Raw genomic sequence first — 14,622 nt, forward strand, 5'->3', positions numbered from 1 at the left:
TGTGCACCAATCCAAAATGACCTTACCAATTGCAGCTGTAACATTTCCAAACCAGAATGAAGCTCAGTGGCTGTATTGTGCAACCAACCCCATTATTTTTAGATCAGAGGATGCAAAGGTCTGGAAAAGCTGAGCAATGCTACGGTCACACAGTAAATCAATGAAAAATTATATATTTCTGCTGTCCCTAGCTTGAGGTCTTCCTCAGATCATTGAGAACATTCTTATAGAGTCACATAATTAACGCCAGTCATAAACAGCAACAGTATCTGAACCTCCCCAAAGGTCTATAACATCCATACCTCAGACCCTGAAGAACAAACACCACCTATTTCTCTTGCAGTAAAATTATAGATAGTTGTTTTTTTTTTAGACGGAGTTTTGCTCTTGTTGCCCAGGCCGGAGTGCAATGCCACGATCTTGGCTCACTGCAACTTCTGCCTCCTGGGTTCAGGCAATTCTTCGGCCTCAGCCTTCCGAGTAGCTAGGATCACAGGCGTGCACCACCACACCTGGCTAATTTTTTATTTTTAGTAGCGACAGACTTTCTCCATGTTGGTTGTTGGCCGGGCTGGTCTCAAACTCCCGACCTCAGGTGATCCACCCGCCTCGGTCTCCCAAAGTGCTGGGATTACAGGGGTGAGCCACCACCCCCAGCCAGATAGTTGCTTTAAAGGATGCAGACGTTTAAAAGCATGGGAGTCTCTGGTTTATCCTAAAATATGAGGCCTAAACAGAGCTTAGGATGACTCACTCTTCCAATAAGACTAAGTGTACACAATCCTATATGTGATATTCTAATATTTATTAGTAACTTATCATTTTAATATAATGTCAAACTTACAGAAAAGTTGCAGGAATAGTAGAGGTATATGATCACGCAAATCTACTTCTAGGTATCTACCCAAAGGTACTGAAAGTAAGCACTGGAACAGATACCTGTATACCAATGTTCCAGGTAAGCACTCCACACAATAGCTAAACGATGGAAACAACCCAAATGTCCGTCCATGAATGAATGGATGAACAACGTGTCATATACATACAATGGAATATTATTCAGCCTGAAAAAAGGAAGGAGATCCTGACACATGTTATAACATGGATGAACCCTGAGGACATTATGCTAAATGAAATAAGCCAGACACAAAAGAACAAATATATTTCACTTATGCATGAGGTAGGTAGAATACTTAAGTTCATAGAGACGGGAAGCAGAAGCATGGTAACCAGGGTCTTGGGGGAAAAGTGAATGGGGAGCTCCTGTTTAATCGGTAGAGCTTGGGATGAAGAAGTTCCGGAGATGGATGTTGGTGATGTTTGCAAAACAATCTGAGCGTTACCTGGAGTTACTGACACATACACCTAAAAAAGTTCAAATGGTAAATGATGCTACATATTTTATCACAATTTTTAAAAGTACAAAACTATTGACACAGTCGCACAAAACATTAACATGCTGGAGAGCTAAGCCCTGGTGGCAGTGTTTGGAGCCCGAGTGCCCATCCCCTCTAGCTCACCACCAGCCCAAATGGCAGCTCCTGCATGACGGTGTAACGCTGCTCCTTCCCTGCCTCACGTACTCTTTTTTTTTTTTTTTTTTTTTTGGAGACAGAGTCTCACTCTTTTGCCAGGCTGGAGTGCAGGGGAGTGATCGCAGCTCACGGCAACCTCTGCCTCCCAGGTTCAAGCGATTTGCCTGCCTCAGCCTCCCAAGCAGCTGGGACTACAGGTGCGTGCCACCACGCCTGGCTTATTTTTGTATCTTTAGTAAGGACAGGGTTTCACCGTGTTGGCCAGGATGGTCTTGATCTCTTGACCTCATGATCTGCCCACCTTGGCCTTGACTCATGTACTCTTTCTAGTGGAGCGATTCACCCACATCTTATCCTCTCTACAAAATCCCAGTGCAGAAACAGAGATCAGAATCCTTCATGCTTATCCTCTCCTATGACTGGTATGGTTCTGGGATTTCCAAATATTGGGGGGGAATGAATGTTCCTCTATACAGCCACACTGTACATTTATGTATCTGAAACTCAACAGAGATGGAAACAATGAATAGCTGTCCACCATCGACTGTGCAGCCTAATTACACCTAACGGCCGCTGAGTGGTGTGCAGGCCTCTGTTTTCTGGGCTATTCAATCTAGGTTCATCAACTCTTCAACATATTAAACACAGTCACTCAACAAATAGCTCCTACTTTCATCGGAGATGTCTTCAAATCCTATACAACAACCCTTTAAGTGTGAGGCACAGCATATTATCCAGGATATGAAAAATAAGCTTATTTAAACATCAGGGACAGAGCCATGAGATCACACCTGTCAACAGGGACTGCAATGCGGAATATGGACACAAGCGGGCTTTGCACTGATGCTAATGGACCGATGCAATTTTATAGGGAATTTAAGATATCCAGAATATATTTATTGGTCAACGTTAATCAATTCTATCTTATTTTAAATATATTAGTTAAGAGGGCAGAATGGAAGTGGAAGATGGTTCATTAAATCTGAACATTAAGAATAAGAAGGTATTGAAAATAATGATTGGATTAATCTTGAATTTTAAGTAAAAGAACCACTGATGTGGCTGCATGAGGAGAGTTCATTACATAAACCAGAAATGGCTTACATGAAGTTGCTTAAAGGCAGAAAATATACAACCTCTCAACTTTCTCCAGTTCCACACCTCTACAATTCTTAATCACACGGCCCTTTAGGTATTGAAGGATGCAGACAACTACTTTGGCCACCAGGTGGCAGCACATCTCTATCTCCTCATACAAGGGCAAAAAAACCCTTATTCAAAACAGAATACAGGTGGTAATAACGATATGCAATGTAAATACTTTGCATCTGAAATATCACACTGTAAATACAATAGGGTTAGGAGGCAAAACAAGGTTGGAGCAGATGACTCAGACCTATGCAACTTTGTAACCAGGGCACTAACCAAATAAAAATATTAACACAGGTCAGGCTCTGTGGCTCATGCCTGTAATCCCGGTGCTTTGGGAGGTCGAGGCAGGAGGATTGCTTCAGGCCAGGAGTTAGAGATTGGCCTGGGCAACATAGCAAGACCTTGTTGCTACAAATTTTTTTTTAATTGGCCGGGCACGGTGAGGCATGCCTGTAGTCCCAGCTACTCTGGAGGCTGAGGCAGGAGGATCACTTGAGTCCGGGAGGTTGAGGCTACAGCGAGCTATGATCAGACCACTGCACTTCATTCAATCTGGGAAGAAGAGCAAGACCCAGAATAATAATTTGAAAATTCACACAACGAAAAAAAGCCTGTTGAATTCTTAAAAATTCTTCAGAATCCCAGTAAAAAACATAGCATATTAAGTAAAGGGATAGAGACAGGTTGAGGCAATTTAGGGCAAAATGTACAATAACCGGGAAGACCTCACCCTATGCATTTCAAAGACAGAAAACAGAACCAAACCAGGCCCAGAGGGGAAGTGTGTGGTGAAGGGACACCCTGGGCGCTACTGAGTTTCTGGGTGTTCACCTGGGTCAGTGAACACAGTATTCCAGCACTATTTACTTGGTTGCACAAAACATTAACACGCTGGGGAAAGCTGTGGAAGGGCATAACTTTTGCTTCCTCCTGCCATCATTCCCCCATCTGCCCACGTGAGGCGAGCAAATTCACGACAGAGACAGCACACTGAGGGACCATGGGCGACTCACCTGCAGTCAAGTAGGCGTAATAGCACTGGGACCACCTGGACTCGTTTTTTAGCCTCTCAAAGGAATCAAATGCATCCTTGAAATTGAGCTCTATCATGCTGCACCAACCTATGAAAGAAATATTTTTAGCACATGACCCTAAAGTACTGAGCTTTATGACCCATATTTAAGCCACGAGTCTCTGATACTGTGATCGTTCTCTGCGCATGTTCTATGAAATGTGTAAAAAACCTTAACCTGAAAACCTAAGACATTATTTTTCCCCTTAAATATTTTCAGTGTAAAGTTTGAATTAGACAAGGCACTTAGGTTTGAGTCAGACAAGCAATAAAACAGCACAGAAGAGAATGGCATAAAGATTTCTAGAAAGACACTCCAATTTATGTCCTAACAGTTGTGAGGTTAACCCAAGCACAGCAGTACTGCTCCAAGAGTACACACAGGTGCAGTAAGAAACAGGGGAAGCAACACCATTCAATTATGTACTTAATGACTACTACTCATTCTTTTTTTTTTTTTTTTGAGATGGAGTCTTGCCCTGTCGCTCAGGTTGAAGTGCAATGGCGTGATCTCGGCTCACTGCTCCCTGGGTTCAAGCAATTCTCCTGCCTCAGCCTCCCAAGTAGCTGGGATTACAAGCACCTATCACCATGCCCAGCTAATTTTTATATTTTTAGTAGAGGTGAGGTTTCGCCATGTTGGCCAGGCTGGTCTTGAACTCCCGACCTCAAGTATCTGCCCGCCTCAGCCTCCCAAAGTGCTGGGATTACAGGTGTGAGCCACCGTGCTCAGCCTACTCATTCTCAAAACTTTGTAAGATCTAGAGAGCAAGCCAATGAGAAATGAGGCATTTCCCTACCTTCCCTCAGCACATTGGGAGTGAAAGGACCCCACCTTCCTGGATCAAAACAGTTAGGCAGGCTTTCTAGTAAGGAACTGCAGCAACTAAAATGTAGAGGATTCTATTCCCACTTTTCATCACAGTATCCCCCATCTCCTGAGCCCGTAATGTGTGCCAATGCTGTGGAAGGCACTTCACGTAATGCTCTCTAATCCTTATGACAACCTTGCAAAGGTAGCTAATAGTGTCCTTGTATTAGCAAGGACTAATCCTACGCCTGTAATCCCAGCACTTTGGGAGGCTGAGGTGGGAGGATCACTTGAGCCCAAGAGATCTAGACCAGCCTGGGCAACATGGTGAAATCCCATCTCTATAAAAAATTAGCCAGGCGTGGTGGTGCACGCCTGTAATTCCAGCTACTTGGGAGACTGGGATGGGAGAATCACCTGAGCCAGGGAGGTCTGGGCTGCAGTGAGCTGAGACTGTGCCATTGCACTCCAGCCTGGATGACAGAGTGAGACCCTGTCTTTAAAAAAAAAAAAAAAAAACTAAGGTATCAAGAGGTATGTTACCTGCTGAAGCCATACAGCTAAGAAGGAAGAACTGTGGATCAAAATCCAACACACTTTCCTTTACATGATACTGCCTCCATAAAAAAAATTCTGTTATCAGGTGCATCACTAATTGTATAAACTGAGACTTGCCATTTAAACTGTGGGAGGAAGAGTGGGTGAGATATACACTTCAGAAAATTCACTGTCAAATTCTATGGGATGTGATGTTGACATTGAGTAAAAATTCGGGCTTTTTTTTGAAACGGAGTCTCGCTCTGTCACCCAGGCTGGAGTGCAGTGGTGTGATCTCAGGTCACTGCAACCTCTGCCTCCTGGGTTCAAGCAATTCTCCTGCCTCAGCCTCCTGAGTAGCTGAGATGACAGGTACCCACCACCACACCTGGCTAATTTTTATACTTTTGGTAAAGATGGGGTTTTACCATGCTGACCTGGCTGGTCTCAAATTCCTGGCTTTAATCGATCTGCCCCCCTCAGCCTCCCAAATAGCTGGGATGACAGGCGTGAGCTACCATGCCCGGTCTGGGCTGATTATTTTTATCCTAGCATAGATAGCGGGGAAGATTTGAATTAAATACAAAATAGAGAGGGAAGGAAGCACTGACTCAGGAATAAGTCAGGAATAATTCAGGAGTAAGTCAGAAATAACTCAGGAAAAAGTACTAACTCAAGCTTCTGAGCCTGCATCGGAAGCCCAAGTTCCTACCACCTCCCGAGTTAACCTTCCTAAGGCCTGAGTGGGATGATTTCTAAGCTTCCTTCTGCTCTAACATCCTATCCTGTCGTAGGCCTTGAAATGATGCACCAACAAAAGGCCGTCAGAGCCAGAGTTTTTCATTCAAGTTCTTTGAAACACATTTCATTCTATAGTATGGCTACTAAGCAAAGCTCCAGCAGAGCGTAGATGACACAAAAACACATTTTCCACTGGATTATACTTCATTTCCTCTTTTTAAGCCACAACAGGCATTTAAAACGTAATATTGTTTATTGGGCAGTTCACAATCTTTTGGTTTTCAGTTTTCCTTAAAAGGATTCAGGAAGACAACTGTGTCCACAGCAGGCAAAGCAAGTGGCAGGCAGCACAGGGCCTGACCCCCCAAACTGACAGGTGTCAACTGCTTCCCCGAGCATTCTGTCTCCACTTCCCTGTCCCTCTGCAGAAAGCTTTTTAAGTCTCAATTTCCCTTTGGAGTCTCGTCACTATCTCATCATCTCTCCTTTCTTTTTGTCTCTGTCATTCCTTTCTTATGTGCTACATTATGTGACCTTGTTGTATTAGCTAAGTGAAACTCTGAAAAGTCTGAGTCCCTTATTTAAAATTTTTTTTTGTTTCAATTTCGAAGTTGTGTTTACTCTTCCCAGCACAATGGAGAAACTGTCACATGGAAAGATTTTGCAATTACTAATGTAATAGGATCAGAGTTTCAGTGCGGTCAGCAAAGACCCATAGCAACAATTTTGGAGGAGAAGGGGGGAAATCTTAGGCAGATAAAGCCTTCCAGATTTGTTTGTGACTGTCTCTCCAGTAAGGGAGAAGCAGAAGGTGGCAGCTAACATGTATGGAGGGCCTTCCGTGCCAGGTCCCCTACATGAGGCTTCACGCATCATGTCATCTAAACCTGACAGATGCTACAAGGGGAGGCACCTTAACTCCAATGGCAACTATGTGTCTAGGAAGGTTTGGGCAACTTGTCCAAGGTCTCAGAGCTAGTTGGTGAAAAATACTGGGGCTTGAGTCCAACTATCTCCTGTCTCCTATTTTTCTTCTCAAGTGAACATTGGTTGGAAGGAGTAACAAAGAGATTTGAATTCTAATGCACAGACCAATAAGGTATTTCTGGTCATTTTATCAATTCATTTAACATCACCTATTATCCTAAAATCAAAATGCTGTAAAGAAAAAGTGTTATAAAGAAGTAATAAGAATCAGAGAGAGAAGTATCATTGCATGTGCTATGGGAATAATTGAAGTCCTTCTTACTACAGAAGGCATCAAGCATTTTGCAGACACACACCAAATGGCATGAAAGCTAAAACACTGCATTAATACTACTTCCTAACAAGAGGCTGGACAGACATTTCATATTTACCAATTTCATACAGACAGACATGCTGAATTTCTCTCTGATCTACTGCAAGTTCCAAAGCAGTGTGGAAAGACGTCAAGGCACTGTTGATTTGACACTAAGGAGGAAAGGAAAACAGAATTATCAGCTAAGACCTGTCGATAACATTACAATCATAATTCAAAAGCATCTTTTTGCTTCATAGTTATTTTAAACAGGTTAAGCAGTATAGAAGACAGTGGTTTAAAGATTGCTAGGAAAATACTCCGATTTGCCCCCACACAGCTGTGAAATTAACCTAAGCAGAGAGAACCTCTCCTTTCTGAGGTGGTAAGGGCTCAGCTTGCACCGCCTTTTCCTTCTGCATTCTCTCATACTTGTAGGATGTATTGGATTTTAATTGTTTGCTAATCCAGCTCCTTGTTACCACATAGTTGTGGAAAGGGAAGGGATTCTATTTCATCCCCGTGTGCACCCAGACCTGGCCCAGAAGTCTCTCAATCACTACTGAGTGAATGCACGATGCCACTCTCACTAGCCTGGTCCTCAGTGAGCCCTTCACCACACAGTTGACAGTTTGCTTCTTTACCCTAGAATGCTATTCTCCAACTGCTTCTGCTCATCACATCTCCTCTCCCAACACTTCAGAAATTATCTGAGGATCCAGATTACATTTCCAACATCTGCATTCACATAACACTGCCTGGGACCCAGTAAACTCTCAAATGTTGGCTCTACTTACTCCCAGTTAAATACATTTCGTTTTTTACTCCACTAAAGATCTCATTCAGGGTCTGCCAACACGATGCCACAAGTACCCGAGAGGAGCAGCTCAAAAGCATCACCAGGATTCAAAGGGTTAGTTTCATCTCAGATAGGCATTGAGAAATGCTAAATGTCATGTATCATTAATAAATGAATCTTAAACACCCAGACGACCCGACAGCTTATTCTGAATGGTGCGTGCATTTTTTTCTTGCTCTGCTGGTGCCAGGGCTCCTCTCATCATTGCCCTACACTTGCAGGGAGGTGGACTTCCCTCCCCTTGGCTTCCAGGTGTGCCTCCTGCTGCTTCTCTATGCTTCCTCCCTCTCCAACACTCCCAACTGCCCCTTCTGTCCACAGCCAGCCAGGTGGGGCGGAAGGGTCCTGGAGGAGAAGCTGCAGGCTTCTCAGAGGACGGGGCCCCCACCCGCAGACCTGGGCTCCTTTCCTCGGCACGTCACTGCAGGAGGCCTCGGGAAACAAGGGCACGGATGAGTCAGCAGGTGATCCTCAGGACAGCCTGTGACTCAGGAACACTGTAAGCCACATGACTCATTAACCAAGGCCCAGCTGGATCAATAACTGCTCATGCCCCAAAGCAACACTCTCCTCTGTTGTCAGGAAGGTTGAAACAGCAGCATTCAATCCATTATCACCGTTGATGAATGCTGACCAGGTAGCCACAGAAGACACTACCACCGCATCCCTGACTCGTGTTCTCAGTAACTTAACGTCCACTTGGAGGAAACCTCACAGCAATGGGAATCGCTTGGAAGGCAGGCATTGACACTGTTAGTTAGCACACAGCCCAAATACAAAACATCAAGGTTGAAAACAAGAAAAAGCAATCCTTTAGGACGCAGGAATGTGTGCATGAGTGCGTGTGGAGGTATCTCGACGCTCATGTCACACCCCACGCTTACTTTTTCCCTTTTGGGATCAACAGTTCTTTTCCTGAATCAGATATGCACTCCATTTAGCATATTTATACAGAAACCACAGCATTAGGTGTTCGGCTTTGCACACCTCTCTCACTTTGCTAAATTAATGACATAGTTCTCACATACAGAATGTTTCTGGATGGGGCATCACCACGGAGCCGTCCCCTGCTGTCCCCCACAGTACATGACAAAGCAATAGCACGCCGTCCTTCAGGGAACAGAAAATTAACCACGAAACATTTACTGGGCAACCGCTATGTGCCAGGGACAGGCTCTGGAGATTAAAACGTGAGTCCAAACAAAGCTTTGAATCCTAGTAAAGGAAAAAGAAATCCAGGTAGTATTTCAATCAAATTATTTATCTTAACCCTTTCAAACTCTCTGAGGTAGGCATGTATTAATTCCATTTGCGGATGAAGAAAGTAAAGTTCAAAGAAGTTAAGGAGCTTGGTCAAGGTCAACAAGGTAACAACTGACTAGTAATCAAAATTCTGCCTCAGCCGCCTCTAAAGTGTGCTTTCTTCGGGGAGCGTGTACGCAGACGTGGTTGGGGAGCGTGTACGCAGACGTGGTTGGGGAGCGTGTACGCAGACATGGTTGGGGAGCACAGTACGCAGACATGGTTGGGGAGCGTGTACGCAGACATGGTTGGGGAGCGTGTACGCAGACATGGTTGGGGAGCATATACACAGATGTGGTTGGGGAGCGTGTACACAGACGTGGTTAACTCAAGGATCCTGATATGTGATAGACTATCCTGGATTAGCCAGGTTGGCCCTAAATACAATCACATGTATCCTTCAAAGTGACACACATAGGAGAGAAGGGGACACTGTCAACTGTGCAGGCAGAGCCTGGAGTGATGTTGCCACAAGTCAATGAAGGTCAGCAGCCACCAGAGGCTGGAAGAGGCAAGGAAGGGTTCTCCCTGCAGCCTCCAGAAGGCATGAAAGCACTGAGGCCAGGTTGGGGAACTCAATGGCACTATGCCGAGAGCAAGCAGAACTACAGAATTCATTCTAGTTCTATCCTGATCACTGAGTGAGGAATTATGACGAACAGCCATTAGCACAGTTGAAATAGATTTTCCCTTATTTCTCATATATATATATACACATATATATATATATAATTTAAAGACAGGGTCTAGCTCTGCCTCCCAGGCTGGAGTGCAGTGGTGCATTCAGGGCTCACTGCTGCCTCAATCTCCCAGGCTCAAGCAATACTCCCATCTCAACCTCCTAAGTAGCTGGGACTAGGGGCATGCGCAGCTGTGTCTGGCTAAATTTTTTTTAAAATTTATATTTTGTAGACCCGGGTCTTACTACATTGCCCAGGCTGGTCCCAAACTTCTGGGCTCAGGTGATCCTCCCAACTCAGATTCCCAAAGTCCTGGGATTACAAGCATAAGCCACCATGCCCATTCTCACCAAAAAAATTTAAAAGAAAAAAATGATCTGTGAGGTTTTTTTTTTTTTTTTTAGACAGAGTCTCGCTCTGTCGCCCAGGCTGCAGTCACTGGCGTGATCTCGGCTCACTGCAACCTCTGCCTCCTAGGTTCAAGCGATTCTCCTGCCTCAGCCTCCTGAGTAGCTGGGACTACAGGCATGCGCCACTACGCCCGGCTAATTTTTATATTTTTAGTAGAGATGGGGTTTCACCACATTGGCCAGGTTGGTCTCGAACACCTGACCTTGTGACCCGCCCACCTCGGCCTCACAAAGTGCTGGGATTACAGATGTGAGCCCCCATGCCCAGCCCATGATGGATATCTTAATTTGTCATCTTAAAAACTCTCACAGAGGCTGGGCGTGGTAGCTCACGAGGTCAGGAGATCGACACCAGCCTGGCTAACATGGTGAAACCCCATCTCTAATAAAAATACAAAAAATTAGCCGGGCGTGGTGGCACGTGTCTGTAGTCCCAGCTACTCAGGAGGCTGAGGCAGGAGAATCACTTGAACCTGAGAGGTGGAGCTTGCACTGAGCCGAGATCGCGCCACTGCACTTCAGCCTGGGTGACAGAGCGAGACTTCGTCTCAAAAAAAATAAAAGTCTTTCTCTGGTCCACCATGGACCAGAGAAAGAATTATCTTCAACTGGATACCTGATTCACAGTTCAATTTTAAAGAAATACAGATACTCTGACCTCAAAAGCATTTGCTTTAAAATGGGCTGGTATAAAAAAGTCACTAGGCCAGGACTGACTTAGTGCCATCTAGGCTTTTGTCTCATTAATTATGCCTGGACACACTGTGTCACAAAAACCACTCCAAGCCTCAGTTTCCTCACTAGTAAAATGAGAAACAATATTGGCTAGCTGTATCTGCTTCCAGCAAAAGCCATGAAGAACACAAAGCACAAACCTTTGCCAAATTAAGTAGGGCATATTTATTGACAAATTCACATCAGCATAATCTGCAGCCATGGCACCGTTACTAAAGATGGAGCATATTTTTCCAGTTATTCGAGCCTGTCCTCTTACCAGTATATTCCTAGATATTTTCTAGTTCTTCTAGCAACTCTAAAAGGTATTCATTGCTCCATTGTATTCTCTAAGTGAGTGTTGCTGGTATGTGGGAAAACTCTGGATTTTGGCAAGTTGATTTTGTGTATGACACAATATCATCCTCTTAGGAGTTCTCTCTCATATATATATATATAATTTCCTTGAATTTTCCATGGAGGCATTAAAATAATTTGCAAGTGACAGTACTGTCTCTTCTTCCAGAACAAATTTGTTTGTTAATTGGCTAGAAGGACCAGTTAAAATATTGAATTATAATAGCACACTGCATTGCTGTCTTTAATGAGGCCACCATTAAATATGGTTTCACCATTAAATAGAGCTTGCTGCAAGTAGATGCCATTTTTTACTATTTAAGAAATTTCCTTCCCATTTATACCTTACTAACAGTTTTTTTTTTTAATTTGGATCGAGTAGTACATTTTATTAAATACCATTGATAGGACTGTATGGTTTTATCAATTATATTTCCTTTATGCAGGGAATAATAGGAACACATTACCTGAGGCTGAACCAAGCTTGCCTTTTTGGAATAAGTCCTACCAAGTCATAGTATAGCATTTTAAAATTACAATGTTGGATTTAATTTGCTATTATTTAAATTTTTTTTTTTTTTTTTTTTTTTTTTAGAGTCTTACTCTGTTGTGCAGGCTTGAGTGCAGAGGCGTGATCTTGGCTCGGCTCACTGCAATCTCTGCCTCCTGGGTTCGAGTGATTCCCGTGCCTTAGCCTCCCGATTAGCTGGGATTACAGGTGTGCACCACCAGACTCTGCTAATTTTTTGGATTTTTACTAGAGACAGGGTTTCACCATGTTGGCCAGGCTGGTCTTGAACTCCCGACCTCAGGTGATCCACCTGCTTCAGCCTCCCAAAGTGCTGGGATTACGGGCATGAGCCACTGCATCTGGCTTATTTAGAATTTCGATATTGGGAATGCACGACCAAACATTTTTCATTTAGTGCTTTACTCTTTGGTTATCAGGATAATGTTAGACTTGCAGAACCAGCTGCAAATATTTTCATATTTCCTGTGCTCTGAACTATATAAATAACTAGTTCACTTTTTAAAGCCATGCGTTTCAACTGAATAATTAAATGTTTAAATCGCCATAATTTAAATGTTTTTCTTAATGGCCACACAGTGTAACAAAGAATATTAGACTTCAGACAATACTACCCAATTCTAGCACCAACTTTATAATCAACCCAAGTTTGAACCTTAGGAAATAATTTGCTTTGTTTATATTCTCAGGGGGTGTTGAAATTTTGTTTAATTTTTAAGTTTCTTTAATTATTATTATTACTATTAGAAACAGGGTCTTGCTCTGTCACCCAGGCTGGAGTGCCTTGAACTTTTGGGCTCAAGCAATCCTCCCACCTCAGCCTCCTAAGTAGCTGGGACTATGTGTGCACGCCACGAATCCGGCTAATTTTTAACTTTTTGTGGTTTTTTTTTTTTTTTTTTGTAGAGACGGGGGTCTTGCTATGTTCTCAGGCTGTTCTCAAACTCCTGGCCTCAGGCAGTCCTCCTGTGTTGGCCTCTCAAAGCACTAGGATTACAGGCATGAGCCACAGCACCCAGCTGGGATGTTGAAATAAATTTCATTTAAGTATAATACTCTTAGGAAAGGTACCGTGTCTTTAAAAATAAGTGTCACCTGTTAATAGTGGTGGGAAATAATCCACAATATTGTTTTCCAACATTCTGAACACACACAGTAAATGGCAATTAAGTTTTCTACCAATTGTTTCAGACTCACTAGGAGAAATTCCAGATTTTATCTAACAGGCATAATTAACATCTGTTTAAGATTCTATCATAAATACACAAGAATGTACTCTTGCCTAATATCCAAACAAACACATGCATGTTCTGTGGCAAGAGAAGGGACAAAGAGAAATAAACCATGTACTATAAAGGGATGGAGCAACTACAGGTGACATTTTCCACACAATTAAAAAATTCAAGCGATTATTGATATTTCCATACTAATGGACTTTTAAAGCCCTATATAAAGATTTCAACATATAAACATGAAGATATAAAAAAGTCTGAATGATTCGCAGAGTCAACACATGAAGCCTGGGGTCTACTAATGTTCCCTATTGTTCTACTGAAAAATGCTCACCAGTAATACCTAACTGAGAGGACTTGCTGAACTCAGCTACCCAGCAAAACATTCCATGTCTAGAGTTGCGAAAAGAGTAGAAATGGAAACAAGGCCTAGTTCTTTTGGGGATTTGGCCCAGACTATATTGCCAAAGGGATGTCAAGTTCCAGCCCTCCCCGAATTTGTAACACAAGATTCTGCTTCCCAAGCGAGCAGTTTCCTTTTGTGCCATCTCCAAATCATATTTAATGTTAAATGATAAAAAGCTCACATGCGCAAAGGTTTCAGTTCAGAGCCCTGTCTGCTGGCGTTAACATAATGTTGGTGTCACGTCAATCTGTTGGGTTAAACGTCAGACAAGAGGTGACTGTTGCAGGGACAAATCACAGAACACAATAGGTTCCTTCTTCCCTAATTCTACAGCTTTGATGTGCACTTGCCTTTGAGAATGTTCAAATCTGTTAGATAAATAAGTTTGCAGTTTGTAAAACATAAGCACATTCTATTTTAAGACGTTTTAAACAACCAGTAAGTAAAAAGCCTGTTAGAACCTAAGCAACATGGTGAAACCCCATCTCTACAAAAACACAAAAAATTAGGTGGGTTTGGTGGCATATGCCTGTAGCCCCACCTTCTTGGGAGGCTGTGGTGGAAGGATCGCTTGAGCCCAGGAGGTCGAATCTGCAATGAGCCGTGACTGCACCACTGCACTCCCGCCTGGGTGGCAGAGGGAGACCCTGTCTCAAAAACAAAAGTTTGTTAGTGTATTAGTCTATTTAGAAATACCTGAGACTGGATAATTTATCAAAAAAGAGAAGTTTAATGGACTCACAGGTCCACATGGCTGGGGAGGCCTTGCATCATGGCAGAAGGTGAAGGAGGAGCAAAGGCACGTCTTACATGGTCATGGTGGCAGGCAAGAGAAGTGCAGAGCAAAGGAGGGGAAAAGCTCCTTATAAAACCATCAGCTCTCATGAGAACTCACTATCATGAGAATAGGATGGGGGAAACTGCTCCCCTGATTCAATGATCTCCACCTGGCCCCTCCCATGACACATGGGGACTATGGGAACTACAATTCAAGATGAAATTTGGG

General features: G+C 43.3%; 1 protein-coding gene across 2 annotated transcripts in view; it reads right to left on the minus strand.

Annotated features, from left to right (window-relative positions):
- Window positions 1-14,622, minus strand: part of TTC39C (tetratricopeptide repeat domain 39C) — a 120,403-nt gene that overhangs the window by 14,444 nt on the left and 91,337 nt on the right. Inside the window, exons 1-3 of one of the 2 annotated variants that reach the window (XM_033178109.1) lie at window positions 8,090-8,166; window positions 7,207-7,301; window positions 3,701-3,808 (exon numbers count right to left, since the gene is read on the minus strand). In XM_033178109.1, coding sequence (XP_033034000.1) covers window positions 3,701-3,808; window positions 7,207-7,301; window positions 8,090-8,151 — 265 coding nt within the window. In that variant the 5' untranslated portion in view covers window positions 8,152-8,166. Of the gene's footprint in view, window positions 1-3,700; window positions 3,809-7,206; window positions 7,302-8,089; window positions 8,167-14,622 lie in introns of those variants that run through there. The other variant, XM_033178107.1, reaches the window with a different exon arrangement.

This window comes from Trachypithecus francoisi, unplaced genomic scaffold, assembly GCF_009764315.1.
Source record: "Trachypithecus francoisi isolate TF-2019V2 unplaced genomic scaffold, Tfra_2.0 Lachesis_group19, whole genome shotgun sequence".
Classification (NCBI taxonomy): domain Eukaryota; kingdom Metazoa; phylum Chordata; class Mammalia; order Primates; family Cercopithecidae; genus Trachypithecus; species Trachypithecus francoisi.